The 16,455-nt window shown below is 48.9% G+C and overlaps 1 protein-coding gene across 1 annotated transcript in view; it reads right to left on the reverse strand.

Moving 5' to 3' along the window:
* Positions 1–16,455, reverse strand: part of POU2F1 (POU class 2 homeobox 1) — a 46,295-nt gene that overhangs the window by 18,070 nt on the left and 11,770 nt on the right. Inside the window, exons 3-8 of the mRNA XM_023519923.1 lie at positions 11,641–11,741; positions 9,004–9,057; positions 7,170–7,289; positions 5,250–5,438; positions 3,743–3,869; positions 2,619–2,713 (exon numbers count right to left, since the gene is read on the reverse strand). Of these exons, the coding sequence (XP_023375691.1) occupies positions 2,619–2,713; positions 3,743–3,869; positions 5,250–5,438; positions 7,170–7,289; positions 9,004–9,057; positions 11,641–11,741 (686 nt within the window). The remainder of the gene's footprint in view (positions 1–2,618; positions 2,714–3,742; positions 3,870–5,249; positions 5,439–7,169; positions 7,290–9,003; positions 9,058–11,640; positions 11,742–16,455) is intronic.

The following is a 16,455-nucleotide window of genomic DNA, read 5'->3' on the forward strand; positions in this document are numbered from 1 at the left end:
TGTGCTTGACCACTGTGTGGAGTTGAGATCTGGAGCACGTCCACCACCCCCAGAGATTCCCTGTGCCCTCCCTGCCGTCCGTCCCCAGCCCCAGCCCCTGCCGCCGCTGATAGGACTTCTGTCCCTACCGTTCTGTCCGCTCTACAATGCCATATAAGTGGGATCATACGACAGGCGTCGCCCACGTGTGGCTTCTTCCTCTCATTGTGATCGTCTGAGGTCCCTGTGTCGTCCTTCCGTGTCGGAGCGCTCCGTCACACGGATGCGCCAAGTTCCACGTGGTCTGTTCGCCGGCTGATGGACGTTTAGGTCGTTTCCAGTTCGAGGTGATCATACACAGCACTGCTGCGAACGTCCGTGCGCAGGTCTCTGTGTGGACGCATGCCTTGGCTTCTAGAACTGCTGGGTTGTAAGGTGCGTGTACATGTAACTTGACGGGAAACCGTCAAGCTGTCTCCCGAGGCGTCTGCACACCCTGCAGCCCCACTGCCCGCCCGTACGGGAGCTCCAGCTGCTTCGCGCCAAGCTCGGTGGCGTCGCCGTCTCGTCAACCTCGCCCGCTTCGGTGGCTGTGCCGTGATGCTTCGTTTGCATTTCCTGATGACTGATGATTTTGAGCATCTCTGCATGCGCTTACTGGGCATTCACGTACCTTCTTTGGTGAAGTATCTTCAGATGTTTTGCACACCCTTTTTTTTTTTTTTTTTTTAAAGTCAGGCTGTCTTATCATTGAGTTGGATGAATTCTTCATCTGGGCACAAGTCTGTTACCAGATATGAGTTTTCAGAATATTTCCTTCCGGCCTGTGCCTTTTCTTTTTATTCTTTTAACAGAAGCTTTTAATTTTTTATAAAATTAATAAATTTTTTTTCCTTTTAAGTTAGTGCTTTTTGAGTACCATTTAATATCTCCTTACCTTACCCAAGGACGCACAGATTTTCCTTGTTTTCTTTTAGAAGCTTAGGTCTACAACTCGCTCCAAATTAACCTGTGCATATCATGTGATTGGATCAAGGTTCCTGCCTTTACACAGCCAGCCAATCGGTTCAGCCCCGTCTGGTGAGAAGACTTTACTTTCCCGCTTAAACCCTTTGGTACCTGCACAATCGGCTGGCCCAGACGTGCCCACGGACCTCCGTCACCCTCCACTAGTGAGCATGTGTCAGGACCGCAGTCTGTTACCGAACTTTACAGTAATCCCTGACAAAAGCAGTCCTGCAACTTTCTTATTTTTCAAAACAGTCTGGCTATTCCAGTCCTCCACAATTCTATATAAATGTTAGAAATGGCATGCGAATTTCTAAAAAAAACCAAACAAACAGCTAAGTATTGATTGGAACTGTGTAGAAGCTACAGGTCAATCTGGAGAGAACTCACATTTTAACAGCTTAAGTCTTCTGATTCATGAACACATGGTGACTCTCCATTAATTTAGGTCTTTAACTTCAGCAATACTTTGTAGTTTTCACTGTACAGGTCTCACCTATGCTGATCTCTAAATACTACAAACTTGAACTTTCCTAATGATCACTGTGAGTACCCTGATCTTTGCACACTGACTTTGTAGCTTATACACTTGCTAAAACCCCCTATTCATTCCAGTAGCTTTTTTTGTGGCTTCCTTAGGATTTTCTATACACACAATCATGTCATCCATCGATTAAGATAGTTTTACTCCTTTTCTAACCTGTGGACCCTTCGTTTCTCTTTCTTGTCTTATTTGCACTGCCAGGGCCTTCAGTGCGGTGCTGAAGCAGCAGCAGCCTGGACGCCTCTGCCTTAGCCCTGACCTACGGAGGAGAAGTGTTCAGTCCTTACCATGCTGGGTTCTTTTGGTAGATGCCTTTAACCAGGTTAAGAAAGTTACCTTCTGTTTCTAGTTCGCAAGAGTTTTTATCATAGACAGATGCTAAATTCTGTCAAATCTGGTAACGTGTTAACATCAAGCGAAAACTCCCGTGATTTCAGACAGAGTTGGAGCAGGAAGGGGGACTCAGGATCGGTCAGTTCTGTCACCTAATTCAGAGATGAGGAAACGCAGACCCGGAGGTGGAATGACATGCTCAATGTCACGGCCAGAGGAGTTGGAGAACTAGGTCTAAAGCTTAACCCTCTAGATGCCCAGATCCGTGCTTTTTTACAGTTAGATTCTGGTAGAAATTAAAGTTGAGAGGAACGAAAACACAGAGATCAGAGCTTCTTTGCAGCTTCTGAGGGCAGAGGGCAAAGGGCGATGCGGGCTAAGCTGGGGCACGAGGGTTCTAGTTCAAGTGGCGGGCTCGGCTCACACAGCTGAGCGCTGTTACTCCCTTGCCACTAACACTGGTATTCTCTGGGGACACTTAAGCGGGTAGACGGGGCGCCCTGAAGGTTTTCAAAGACGACATCAACTTGGCAGCGTGGCTTTATCTGGCTGATAAGCCCAGCTTTGAATTTTGGGTCAGTTTTTGAACACTACTTGGATAATTTTTATGAGGGTGTTGTGAGGTTTTCTGTAGATATGTGTATGTGTATGTTTCCAATTCGACCAAAAGTCGAATTGGTCTAATTCGACCAAGTCCAAAAGTCCCTTCGAACAGCAGGGTGAGGGAAAGCCGCGGCTCGCGCAGGAACCTGACCTGAGAGCTGAGGGTGATGCTTGGCTGCGGCTGCAGGAGGTTGGCTTGGCTTTGCTGAGGTAGTTGCGTTAAAAGATTTTGCGCTTGCAGGAGACCTGAAAAACACGAACGCGTCATGCCAGGAACGTTAAAGACGTCTTTGAACGTAGAGTGAAAAAAAAAGAAGAGAGTGAAGTGAACATTTCCAACTCATCCCCTGATATGATACTTTTATTGATCTCAAAACTCTTAACGCCTCATTTGCCTAAAATTCAATCTTGTTAAATGCAATTTGGGCGGGAAGACACAAAACAATAAACTAAGACTGATGTGTCTTCCGTGCAACCCGAATCACCTCCCTGGTCAGTGTTTTATTTGGGGAAGGAACGGGTGAGAGTGCGAAAGCATTCTGGATGGGAGCCGCCCGAAATCCCAAAGAGACCGCGACCTCTTCACCCGGAATCCGTCGGAGACGGCCAGCACGCGCTGGACCGGAGGGAGCGTCGTCTGGCTCACGAAAGGAGCGGGCTGGTAAGTAAAATAGTATTCGCACAACAAAAGATTTTGGAATGAATTATCGAGGAAAAAAGGGCTAAAAGCAGAGATGAGGAGGAGCCGGGAGCGAAGCACAACTGCTCCTTGCGCCGAAGCCTCGGTACCTCTGCCCCAATCCGTCAACCAGTCTTGAAAACACGCCCGGGCTTACTGCCGATGAAGCAGCATTTTTACCGCTAAAAGGCCAAAAGATGTTTTTTATAAAAGATGTTTTTAAAATGTGCACAATTTCTAATATGACGCCCTCTCTTTCTCAAACTTTAAAAGAAAACAAATTATTGTCAGAAGCATATAATTCCCATACCCAGCCCACATTCTTTGAATACATTCCCACAGAAAGTGATCAAAACGCTAGGAGCAATTTATCCAATTTGTGTTTAGCAAGCTGAAGGATTTCAGACTTTTGGCCAAACCCCTGGCTCCTCCTTGGTGATGGCGAGAATGAATGACTGTGAAGGACCGCCTTCGATAATGCGGCATACATGACAAAAAACTATTTTTCTTACATGAATACTGAGTTTAAAGGTAAATAGAATGCAAGAAAAACATCGTTCTAACAGGCAGCTCAGGGCCAGGAGACTGGGGCTCACCCTGCTGGCCCTGGGGCGGCTGCGAGATGACGAGCTGGGCCGGCTGCAGGCTGGTGGTCGGGTGGACCAGCACGAACTGCTGCAGGCTGAGACTCTGCTGCTGAAGCTGCTGGAGCTGCTGCAGATCCTGCAAAACCAGAATGGGGGCGGGGTCGCAGAGTCTGAGTGCTCCTCATGCAGGGCTCCCGGGCATGGGGACCCTGGCACGCCACGCCCGAGTAAATCCGAGTCCTGCTCTACGCTCTGGCAAATCCCGGCCAGGGCGTGCTCCGGGCAGGTCACAAAGCCCCGAAGACGACACCTGGGGCTCTTCAATGACTTCCTGTTTCTGTCAGCATGTGCTATGTCTTGGACTTGCACTGGGCCAAATTTTCAATAGTTATTTAAAATTCTCACAAAATAAATGGTTATGGTTGTGTTTTTAGCATGTAGAGACCAATATGGGTTTTAAAAATCAAGTGAGAAGAGAATGTTGAGTTTTTAAATACTTGATTGATTTCTCTCAATCGACTACTGAGAGTGTTCTGTCAATTTGCATGAATACATTAAAAGATCTATAACGATTCATGAAATTTGGCATCGGCCTAATTCAACTGAGAAATCAATGTAAAAATTTTTAAATGTATCCATATAAAAATCTGATCCGTATCAACAGCACCTTACACGGGCCTGGCCCAGTGTTTTTTAGTATCCAATGTGCTTGCATGTGTATTATCTTATTAAAATAATATCAACATAGGGTTTCGCAGCTTAGGCACTAAAAACATTTATTTGGTGACAAAGAAAGTGGCCAAAATGAAAACGTCATCTTGATAACGACTGTATATAACAGTCATAAAAGATTGGTCTGACATCTGATCCCTACTCTTCCACCTAATTGGTTCCTTTTTAATGTCGAGTCAAACGCCAGCTACCGCTGAAGTCCACTCCTGCGTCTCGGCGGGGATGAAGGCAACTGTCCAGGCCCAGACCCGTGATGACGCTGCGCGGGCCTGACCGGCGTGACCACTGACCCTCCCTCCCTCTCCCTGAGACGAAGGGTCTCATCTACCTTTCCTCCTTGGTGGCATTGTCTCTGCCGCTCGCATAAATGTTTATCATCTCTGGATACTCTGCCCTAAAATGGGAAAACTGAAACCAAACAACATCCTAGCGCAGCTCTGCACAAAGCTACTCAGTGCGGCAGACGCCTCGCCAACTCACACCGGCGGCGACACTCACCGCAGGGCACGTGAAAACACCCGGGCCTGTCGTAATTAGCCAATTAAAATAAATACAGTAATCCTCTGCCTTGAAAATATGCCAGCTAATTACTTAAGAATTGTCACTTAATGTAAACAGTCGGTTATTCAAATGATCACTGGTGTGTTCACGGTATCGACTCAAACGAGCAAACGACCGTGTTATTTCTAGGTCAGGTGTGATTTCTAGGAAGGCTCCCCGAGATCGGGACGCGACGGGACCGGCAGCGGAGGGCGGCGCCCCGCTCCGCGAGGCACGCACTCACCTGAGCGATCTGAATGGGCTGAGACAGGGGGATCTGCGTCATGGGCGTGGCGGCGGAGGCGGAGATGGTGGCCCCAGCAGCGCTGTGTTGTTGGCTGGCGGAGTGCTGCTGCACGGCAGCGGCCAGCAGCTGCGCCTGAGCCTGCGCCTGCTGCAGCAGCAACTGTTGCTGGGCTGGCGTCAAAGTCAGCTAAACGGAATCAGGACAGGTCATCGGAAAGGACGAAGGAGAGGGGCCCCTCGTGCGCGCCGACTGCTCCGAGGTGGGCGGCCCGAGGGGCATCCGCCCTGAACCCCCAACCGCACACAGCAAGGACGCCCTGGCAGAGCACCTGCGTGGGGCCGCTGGTCCTCTTTCTGGACTCGCCCACTCAGGCCCGTCCACGGCCCCACGGTCAGGCAAGAAAGCAATGAACTAGCACGCGAGGACGAGGGGTCCGTGCGGACAGGACGTGAGAAGCAATGCACACGTAGCAGAAGCGCCAGGGGCCAGTCAGATGACTGAGGACCGGGACGCGGGGCCTGACGCGGAAAGCCCGACAAGACCCGCCACTCCCCACCCGCAGGACTCCCTGCCACATGCCACCTCCTCCGTCGTGCCCTCGGACACGACTAAAGAACACAAGCCCTTTCCACGTCTCCTCACAGCTGCGTCCCCAGCACGGTCTCCTCCGTCATCGAAAGCATCGGGTCCCCGTGGGAAGGAGTCCTAGTGCCCAGGTCTAAAAGGGGCCCTGCCACATAAACCTGGGATCCCAGGTGTCTCCTGCTATTGCTGACACTTGTCACCCAAAACAAAACTCAAACGGTAACACGGAACGTCCTCAGAGCAGGCTTTAACTTCCCTTCACAGCACAACTTGTCCAAGCACATTAAAGCAGTAAGCGGGCTCCACCTTTCTGGCGGTGACCTAATCTGATCAATGAAGACATCTGAAGTACAAGTACAGTCACTTAGTGGCTCATCTCCTTCTAAAAGGGTCCAGGTACGATTAGTGTCTCAGAGACATAAGAACCAAAATCAAACTATTCAAAAACTCAATACTCTTCAGATATCTGTTTATACATATTTTATACAACACATAAACATATTAATCTCTACTAATGGGATTCTGTAAATAATTTTGCAATAATTCACAAAAGAATGTTCCACTGCCAAACACACTTAAATGAAACGAAGGCTGTAAACATGTTTGGGGGTTGGTGCGATGTGAACTGAATAATGAAAACCTCTTTCCTGCGACTCCCCGATCCCCCTGCCCCAAGGGAACTTCATAGACAAATTTTCAGCACTGGAAAAATACCGTGAATGGCATCTTAGAGCAAAGATAGCTGAGGTTAAAAGCTCAACATATTCACATAGGCCAATTTATTTCCAACAAAAACAAATCGCATTTATTGAATACCACATGCCAAACACTGTTCTATGAGTTTCACGCACATTATCACTCCCGATGTTTACATTTTTGCATAGGTATCAACACCTCCATGTAACTGGGGGGACGCTGAGGGACGGGGGGGTGAAGCAATCTGCCCAGACGGGGCACCGCAGACCCAGGACAGCTCAGGACATCACACAGTAGCTTAAAATGTCCCTCTTTTGTGGGCACTAATCGGCTCTGTAACTTCTACTCTGCAGTGACATCATGACCCCAAACGGACGGTGTAAGGGACTCGGCCACAGGAGCCTCCACTCCACGAGCAAGCAGCAGCGGAGACGGGGGTTTAACGAGCCCTCCGTTTACCAGGGCATCTGCGACTTCAGACAAGGATAACTGCGTGGGAGAGCAGCAGTGTGGGAAGCTCCTCGAAGGCACGACAGTGCCAGGCACGGCCACGCTGCGCTCGGCCACCGCAGAGACCGGCCGATGGAGGTTCTGACACAGAGAAAGTGTGTGACGGCCCTCTCAGTGGAAACTTACCCCGGTTATCTGTCCTCCGGCCAGCATAAGCTGGGTCTGGGGGATGGCTGCCTGCACTGAAGGCTGCTGGGAAGGCTGGTTTGGCTGCTGTGAATCCCCAGATTCTTCATTAGATTTAGACTGAGGTAGGGGTGGGTGTAAAGAGATTTCAAATAGTTGATTAAGAGAAAGGTAGTAATGACTCTATATTTCAAAAATTACTTAAAACGTGAACTTATTCAGTCATGAGTTTTCTGGTTTCACTATTCCTTGTAAATCTTTGCATTTTCCTAATGTTACATATTATGCTTGTATATTTTTTGTTCCAGTGACGGCAAAGCTGCAATTATAATTTTTAAGAAGAAAAAAATAATTTGGTCCTCCACAAATAGATGGAATTAGCCCAAATTCTCAACTTCGGAAATAAGGAGCAGGGAAGGGCCCATTTCCAACCCTTTCTACAAGAGACCCCCCAGCTCAGCACCGACACGCGTACCTGGGGGTCAGCCTGGAACTTATATGCCCTCTCCGAGAGAGGCTGCCTGACCCCCAGAACTTTCCCCCTAACGTCTGAAAGACCTGAAAGAGAATTTAGCATCTCCCTGGTGACACACAGATTAGAGGGGAACTGCTGCAGGCGGGGGGGACGGAGAACGCACTCCTGGAAGGGGTGCGGAGAGAGCATTTTATGGTAATTAACACGGGGTATGCAGAGCATTAAAATTCTGCATAGATTTGCATATTTCCCACCACCTGTTTTGGGGACTGCAGCAAGGCTAATTAACATAAAGGCTCTGATTAATTCTGCCAGTCAGTGAGAGATAATTACAGTGCAGGGCTGTAAACACTGTACTGGAGATGCAGCCTGTTTGCCAACATCTCTCCAAGGGACGAAAGTTTACCATGGCAACCAAGGCAATTTTCCACCTCCTCTCCCTCGGAAAGGAAGGTCACATTATCTCCTTTTCTCTTCTCTTCTCGTTTCCATGCGTCACCAGGCCCATGTTCCACTGGGTTTCATGGAATGCTCAACCCGAGGTCTTCAGTCATTAGCGACACTGAAGCCAATCATCCAGAACACTGTTTTCCCTCTTCACTGTTAGTCACCTAAACACGCTAATGAAAGGGAGCGGCCGGCCGACTGAAACGGCAAGGGCTCACGCATAACACTTGAACTTGGCGTGACTTGCCATGTGCTCTGCAGAAGCAGTGCAGCCAGATTTACGTTTAGTTTTAAAATTTTGACTGTCTGAAGCCTACGGGTATCTAAAAGCAGGTGTCATCCCACCCCTTCGACTCACACTTTTCAGAGCGCTAAGGAACCCTGGCCATCCGCTAAGCTTTCCCACTTAACCACGGGAGAGGACAGGCGCCCAGGAGATGCGGTGACTTGCCAAAGGTCACGGGGCTGGCTAATGCAGAACGGGAGTGCAGACCTAAGACCCGTCCCCATCCGAGCGTGTCCTCTGCGCTTCCATGCTTCTCTGAGACGTGAAAATGATCCAGGAGGCATTTGGAAACAAAGGGGCATTTACGACATTATCTGGCTTTGCGTTTGGGTGGGGTTACAGCTGTGTAACTCAGAAACACTTATCCTGGACTCGTACATACAACTTTGAAAGCAGACTCTTCCGGTTCACCTTTGGTTGTACACAGCAGCGTAATATAACGTCATCTTCATTTATGGCAATGATTATTATTACTTGAATCTTCGTGAGAATCAGTAATTAAAAAAAAAAGGTAATGTACCTAAGTATTTCCTACTGTAAAATTACTGTATGCTCACTACGGAAAATTAGAAAAATATGAGAAAAAGAAGTAGAAAAATGGCTTTGCAATCCCGTGTCCAGCTTACCTGTACATTTAGCGACTGAGCAGCAGCCTGTAAACTTGTCCCAGCGAGCTGGACCTGCAAGTGACCAGCGGAAGTTAGTCTGACGCTGCCAACGTCCATGACTAGAGGCTGTCGTCAGCAAGTGCTCTGAGAGCCTGGACGGAGTGGACGCACGGAGCTAGGACACAGACTACCAAGGGGCCGATCTCACGGGGCCAACACTGTACTGACTGCTCACGGCCGCTCTGCCTCCCGCCGAAAACGCTGCTGACTTTTCTGTTTTGAAGCTGTTTTCCCACCCTAAACGAGCATCCTCGGGCACGCCACACTGTGCTAGCCACTCCTTATGTAACGCTCTGCTTGTATTCTAGGTTACTCAGGTTCTAAAAACTTAATTCATCTTCCGCACTGCATTAAAGATCACATAAGAACGATCTACCTACATTTTTATCATTATTAACTAGCAGAATCATCTACTCATTCTAATTTCAAAGTTTCCATGTGTATATAGGTACACGCCTACACAGTCAAGTCCCTAAAACGTTTATAGTCGTAACTCAAAATTCCTGGCTGAAATACTCTATCCTATATAAACCAAACATGAAAATGTGCCATAACATTTAAGACTCACATTTCATACATTCAAAAAGTTGAAACCATGGTTATATTAAAATAAAGATCATCACCTGGCAACCATGATCATAACTGATCCAAGCGAACATCATCAATGGATTCGCTACCAGGGGCGGGTGAGGGTGGCCCTGGTATTTACATGTTCTCATCAGCCCCTCTAATAGATACTTATTAACTACAAAGGGTAAAATAGTAACTTTATTCTGGGGAAACCCAGAAGATGAGTGATCACAGTTAAAGCTACCGGTGAGGACGTGTGTCTATGGCCACGATGCACTGGGAAGAACACGGCATTATTTACGTCGTATTCCTAGCGAAAGAGAAACCTGAACCTAATTGTGACGAAACATCAGACAAACTCAAGTGGAAAAACACTTTACGAAATAACAGTTCGTAGTCTTCAAATATGCCGATGTCCTAAAAACAAGGAGAGACCGAGCGGGGTGAGAGAGACACGAGCTGAGGTAGGATGGACGGAAGCCTAAGCGGGAACAGCAGCCGTGGGAATAAGACACAGGAAACGCGGGAGGCACCACAACGCACTACGTAGGGTCCTGACAGCTGATGGGATACGAAGGAAGGAAAAAGTCATGAATTATTCCAGGGTTCAAAGCTGGAAGCCTGGAAAAATGGGAGTGTCCTTACCAGGGAGCTATGAGCTCCATTTTGGATATATCACAAAGCATCGAGGTTTCTTGAAGTTAAATTTTAGTGATGGGATGGAGATGGTATAGAGGTCGGAGCTAAACGTTAACTGATTGCTATGTCCTTTAGTTAAACCTGACGGTGCCCCAAAGAAACGCACGGATGCTGAGAACAGACCAGCGGTTACCAGCGGGAAAGGGGCTCGACTGGCTGGGGAAAGGCGTATTGGTGGAGATCACCGCAGTGTACACAGATGCTGAGTCACGACGCGGTAGACCTGAAAACTGTATGTCATTGTGCCAATTTAACCTCAAGTTAAAAAAAAAAAAAAAAAAAAAAGGATAGTCTCGTTAGTAGGTAAGAACCCTCAAAAATAAAACCCAGACAAAAAAATCCAGAGATTTATGGGGAACGCATCTCAGATGCAGTGCAAGAGGGAGGACCGCGCGAAAGGACAATACGTGTAAGACCAAGGCTAAGAAGTCGGCCGAAGACCAGAGCAAAGAGTCTCAAGCACAAAGGTGTAAAAGAGACAGAGTTGCTAATGTTTTTCTCATCCACAATCAAGTTCACACCTTGAGTTTAGCTGTCACGTCTGTTTAATCTTCATTCTGGAATGATTCCTCAGCCTATCTCTGTCTCTCATGAAACTGACATTTTTGAAGACTAGAGACCAGCTATTTTATAGAAGGCCCCCTCAATCTGAGTTTGTCTTTGTCCTCACGATTGGGTTCAAGTTATGTTTCTGACAGGAATAAAACAGAAGACACGAGATAGCACCTTGTCCCACTGTGATATTACATTTGATTAAGGTAGTGTTTCACATTTGTCCACTGAAAAGGCAGCTTTCCTTCCTCCTTGTCATTGGTAAATATCTCTGAGGAGGAACTTTAAGACTTGTAAATAGCCTGTTCCTCAGGAAGCTTTTACCCAGAAACATCATGACTGAAGTAAAACCCCACAGAGACAGCTGAGTAAAGGCTCTGACCACGCAGCCCATATCGAAGTGGTGTGACAGTGACCTGAGAGCCGACATGCAGGTCTCAGGTGACGGCAGCTACGTCATTCCGGGTGACTGTAATTTACTACCTTCAGAGAGCCACCCCAGAGGCACACTCAGTAACCCAGCTGTTGTACACATTTCACGCAAAACAAGAAAGTGTTTATTTTCATACGGCTGTGGGGTCGACAGCTATACGGTCGACTAAACTAGAGGATTCTACAGCAGCCATTCAGAAGGACACAATCCGACGCGATCAGCACCAGGCTAAGTGAACATAACAAGCCCCACGGTCAGAAAGAACCCCCCACCCCCATCCCGCCCCCAGCACCCACGTCCCCGCCGCCTGGTCACGCTCACGGCGGCACAGGACGCCCTACCTGATGCAGGTGTCCGAAGAAGGCCTGGGCCTGGGCGGTTGAGATCGCGCCTCCGACAGGCACGGGCTGCTTCGGGAAGTCCAGACCATTGGCTTGTGTACCTAGGGGACAAGCAGAAGGGCGCAGCGGCTGAGACACAAACGCTACCCAAACGAAGCCCGAGGCTTCAGTCGCCAACACCTGCCTGGCACCGATTCTGTACGTGCGCTTTGCTAAGTGGCTCCAAGGACGAGAGGGGATTCAAAAGAAGAGAAAATACAGTAAAATCATTTCGCTTCTAAAGGCAGGACTGCAGGGCTGGTACACGAACACAGACAAAGCTTAAGAAACAGAAACGAAACGTAAGGAACACACTACAGCCACAGACAGCGGCAGAGAATTCCGACGTGAAGGTGGAGCCTGGAAAACGGGTCGGGCAGCACGAAACGAGTGGCTGTAAGGAAGAGGCTACGGCTCACCGTCCAGCCGCATCGAATGGCGGGCGCGGGGCCCCAGGGCTCCGAGGGTCTCCCCCAGCCCCGTTCTTCTTGACGTTCGTCTGGACAGAGGAAAATCACCGACGGCTCTGACGAGAGCCAGACAAACTTACTCTTAACTTAAACGCTCTAATGAATGACCTAACGCAAAAGCCACCATTTACGTGATAAAATAGTTATACAAACTTCCTTCATCCCAAAGTATAGATTGCTTCATATATCTAATTAGCAATGGCTCTGCCATAATTATAATTTTATAAATGTTATGCCAATAATTTTTAATCACCCATACTGGGATGTGATGTTAGAACAGGATTAACTTATGCAAAGATTACCGTATCCAGCTGTTATTTAGAAATAATGATAATAAAGCAGAACGCGTTTACGGGAACCTGTGGGAATCATCGAGACACATGACTGTGGCTCTGCCCTTCCACTTCCTGCCACGGGAGCACCCCATCCTCTCATCCTCGCCTCCCTGTGTGCACACAGCACATCGGTGTCGGGGGGCGGGGGAGCGCGAGCTGGAACCTGGACGCGGTGTGTCTAAAAGGTGCCAACTTCTACCATCGCAGAGCCTGGGCTCTAGCAAGTGGATCGTTATAAGGGCAGTGTGTATACACTTCACCTCCTCCAAATCACACAGTGATTGTTCTCTTATGACCTTTTCCTTAAGTTTCCCACAGACAGGAAACTACAGAACTACTTGAACATACACAGTTAATGACTTGAGATAACGTTAATATTTTCCAAAACAGATCAACCCTTTTGAGGCAAAAAATGAAAATTTACAGTAACATTACATTTTAGTAATCTCTTCGGGATCTAGCTGTGCCTAAAGGAAACATGACACTTTACTTTAAAAAGGAAAAAAAAAATCTTTTTTTCTAAAGTCAGAATCTTGGTTTCTGTGGGTCTCAGACCAAATATCAAGATGACTCACATCACAAAACAGAATAAAATCAGAGTAAAGCAGCTGGTTGAAGACTGCATTTTCCCGAACCCTGAAAATGTCTGTAAACGTCCCCTGTTTCGACGCTGGGTCAAAGATGACGTATTCTGAATGGAGACCTACACCCTTAATATACAAGAGGCCAGGTGCCTCTGCGGCCACTCTGCTTCCAGTAACACACAGTGTCACTGGCTAGTTCAACCAGGAACTTCGTCTAACCTGGGGTGTGTGTGATCTCCCCTAAGGGACCCAGACTGCCTGACCCTCCACACCACCTGACCCTCCTTCCACACCACCTTTGTTACTTTGAATCTATTCCAATAATGACTGCTTTGCAGGATTATTCATTTATTTCCTAAATCATTAACTTCTAACCAACAAGATTGTCCATCTTTACAATTCAAAAGAAAAGAATGACTTGACCTTTACAGAAAGTGGCTTTTGATAAACCTAATGCTCTGCCCACACACCCCAAACTCATGGCTGAACCGTGTCCGTCCGTGCGTGGTGCTCTGGGAGCTCTGACGTGGCCAGCGGGGGAGATGTGAGGCTGCACGGTGGCCGGGGCCAGAGGGAGGCCTGAATCCCCAAGGGAGGGAAGTGACAGTCTGACGGCTCAGGCGTGGACACACTGCTCATCTCACAGTCCAAGCCCCTCTGACCGCCGCACAGAGGGGACACACAGTGGCCTGCGGGGCAGGAGGAGGGGGCTCCACCTCCAGCACGATTCCCTGAGGAAAGATGAGGACAGAACTGCTACTTTAAAAGTGTACATTATTCGGCCCTCCAGGAGGGACGTAAGGGAGAAAGAAGGGAAGCTAAGCAGTGTCAACGAGGGCGCGGGGGGCCGGAAGCGCGGCACAGGGAGCTGTGAACACAGGCCGGGCGATCCTGCACAAAGTTAAACCTAGAATGACGTATGACATGACCCGTTGGTTCCACTGAGGAGTACACACCCCAAAGAACTGAAAACAGGTCCTCCAACTCCGGGCCGTGAATGCTCAACAGCCGGACGTGGGAAAGGCCCACAGTCCACCAGCAGAGGAGCGAGGATCCACCCGAGGCCCGCCCGCGCCACAGAGTGTCATTGAGCCACGCGAAGAACGAGCGCTGCCACGGCGCCGCGTAGATGGACCCTAAGAACACTGTGCTAAGTGAGGGAGCCAGATCCACAAGGTCACATGCTGCACGAGTCTATTTATGTGACATGTCCAGAAGAGGGACAGCCACAGAGACACAGAGTGGTGGAGGCCGGGGGCAGGGAGGGAATGGAGAGCGTGCGTTCAGTGGGGACAAGCTGTCCTCTCTGGGGGTGATGGAAAGATTTCAGAACTAGACAGAGGTGGTGGGTGCACAGCACTGTAAACACCCACATGCCACTGACCCATCCGCTTTAAATGCCTGACGTCACGTGACGTGCATCTCAGCTGGGCTGCACGAGCCCACAGCCCCAGGACCAGCCTGACAGCACAGATCTTACTGCCCTCCTGCCCTCCTGCCTCACCATCTGCCACAGGCCGAGTCACGTGAGATCCACCCCGGGGGGCTCTGCGTGAAGGCGCAACGGTCTGAACCCCGAGTTTGCGAAAGCTGCTTTCACCACTCTGCAGCTCTACAGTGGGTAGATCTGTGCCACATTTTAATCACTAATGAAAATCATATGACACACTCCTACTTCAATTAAACCTATAAAGGAAAATGTGTAGTTTTCACAGACTTCTATTTGTCAGTAAATATAATGCACACTTAAATTTATCAACAGCCCAAATTCAAGTGTCCTGACGGAAATAACGACCTTACCTGTGCCTATCACGACATTGCCTGGACAGGCAGGTACAGACTCCAAGTGGAGTTCACAGAAAGCCAGGCGGCCACGGGGCACAACTGACAGACAACAGCCGAGAGGCCTTCAAGGAAGCAGCCTCTGCTCATGTGTGCGTGTGCATGTGTGCGTGTGTAAGTGCACACAGATCCTTTCTTGAAGTGAGCCATCATAAAATGGGAGGAATCTGGGACAACGAAGATCCAGATAAAGAGGATCGCTTAAAAAGTTCTACGTCAGTGCAAAAGCGAAAAGCGGAATCAAAGCTGATGCTACAGAAAATCGCCGTGATGGGTGACTGCCACACATCTGCTGAGGATTTCCACCGCTTTCGTCCTGTCTATTCATTCCGTCGGCAACGGTACAGTTTTTGAAGCTTTTCCACGCTACCCTGATGACTGCGCCATCAGCGATGCCTGACAAGAGTTCCACAAATGGTGATGTTGGTGGAGTTCTTAGGACTGTCTAGATGCAAGGCACGATTAAAACAGATTTTCATTAGCTTAATTTTCAGCTGTAGAAAAATGACTTGTGACCTAGCAGCTATTGTGACCAAGCTTTTCCAAATAGCTTCAACATGTTACATAAAGAGGATACTTTGAAGATCAAGAAAACCAGAAAGTCCTTATTCTGTTCTAAAATTTAGAATTTTATTCTAAAATTCTAATATGACATTAACATTTTTTGTTCGCAAAGAAGTTTTTAACCAAACATTTACTCTGCCTCCTAACCTAGTCAAACGCTCTTTACTCATCTTTACCTTTAAGATGCGAGCCAGTAAAACGGTGGCAGTTTCCTGCCTTCTTTAGAAACACAAAAAAGTCCCTGAAAAGCTGCAGTAAAGCTCCTTATCCTCTGATTTCATCTGGTGTCAAGGTTCCTAGCCTGAATTACGGCCCTCCGCTCCCCATCCTTCTTGGACTTTTTATTTAACCGGATGCACCATCTACTCGCAGACTCCTGACTGCATTCCATTCTCCGGTTCCGTTTCCCCAACGTCACAAGGCCATCCCTAACTGCCTCTGTCCCCGACCTTCCCTAGAGAGCTTTCATACCGTCCTTTCTCCCTGAAAACTTCTTTATCCGTAATCACTGCTGCCTCTACCTCCTTCACGCGCTCATTGCTCTCCCTTAAAGAAAGGGGCGGGGGCACCTTCTCTCAGCTGCGTCGCCCGCCAGGGCTCCGAAACGCGACGGCGCCCCTCCCTGGGAACTGATTCCCGAGTCACCCACACCTTCCTTACCCCTCCTCCCCCACTCTCACCCTCCCTTCATGTAACAAAGCGCCCCCCCCCATGACCAACCCTAAGCCCTCCGGAGCACTTCCGGAGTCACGCGTCCGCTTGCTGTCACGCACACCCACTCTGTGCACGGATAATATTTATCTCCGTCTTACAGCTGTGAAAGCGGGGGCGCGGACAGAACCTGCCCGAGGCAACGAAGCTGCCCGGAGGAGACCAGGACATGGTCCCAGGGGGCCCGGCCCCAGGCCTGAGCCCTGCAGCACTAAGCGCGGCTCCCCTCGCCAGTCACCTGCATTCGCCGTCCCCTCCGCCACCGCTCAC

Source organism: Pteropus vampyrus, unplaced genomic scaffold, assembly GCF_000151845.1.
Source record: "Pteropus vampyrus isolate Shadow unplaced genomic scaffold, Pvam_2.0 Scaffold241, whole genome shotgun sequence".
NCBI classification, from domain to species: domain Eukaryota; kingdom Metazoa; phylum Chordata; class Mammalia; order Chiroptera; family Pteropodidae; genus Pteropus; species Pteropus vampyrus.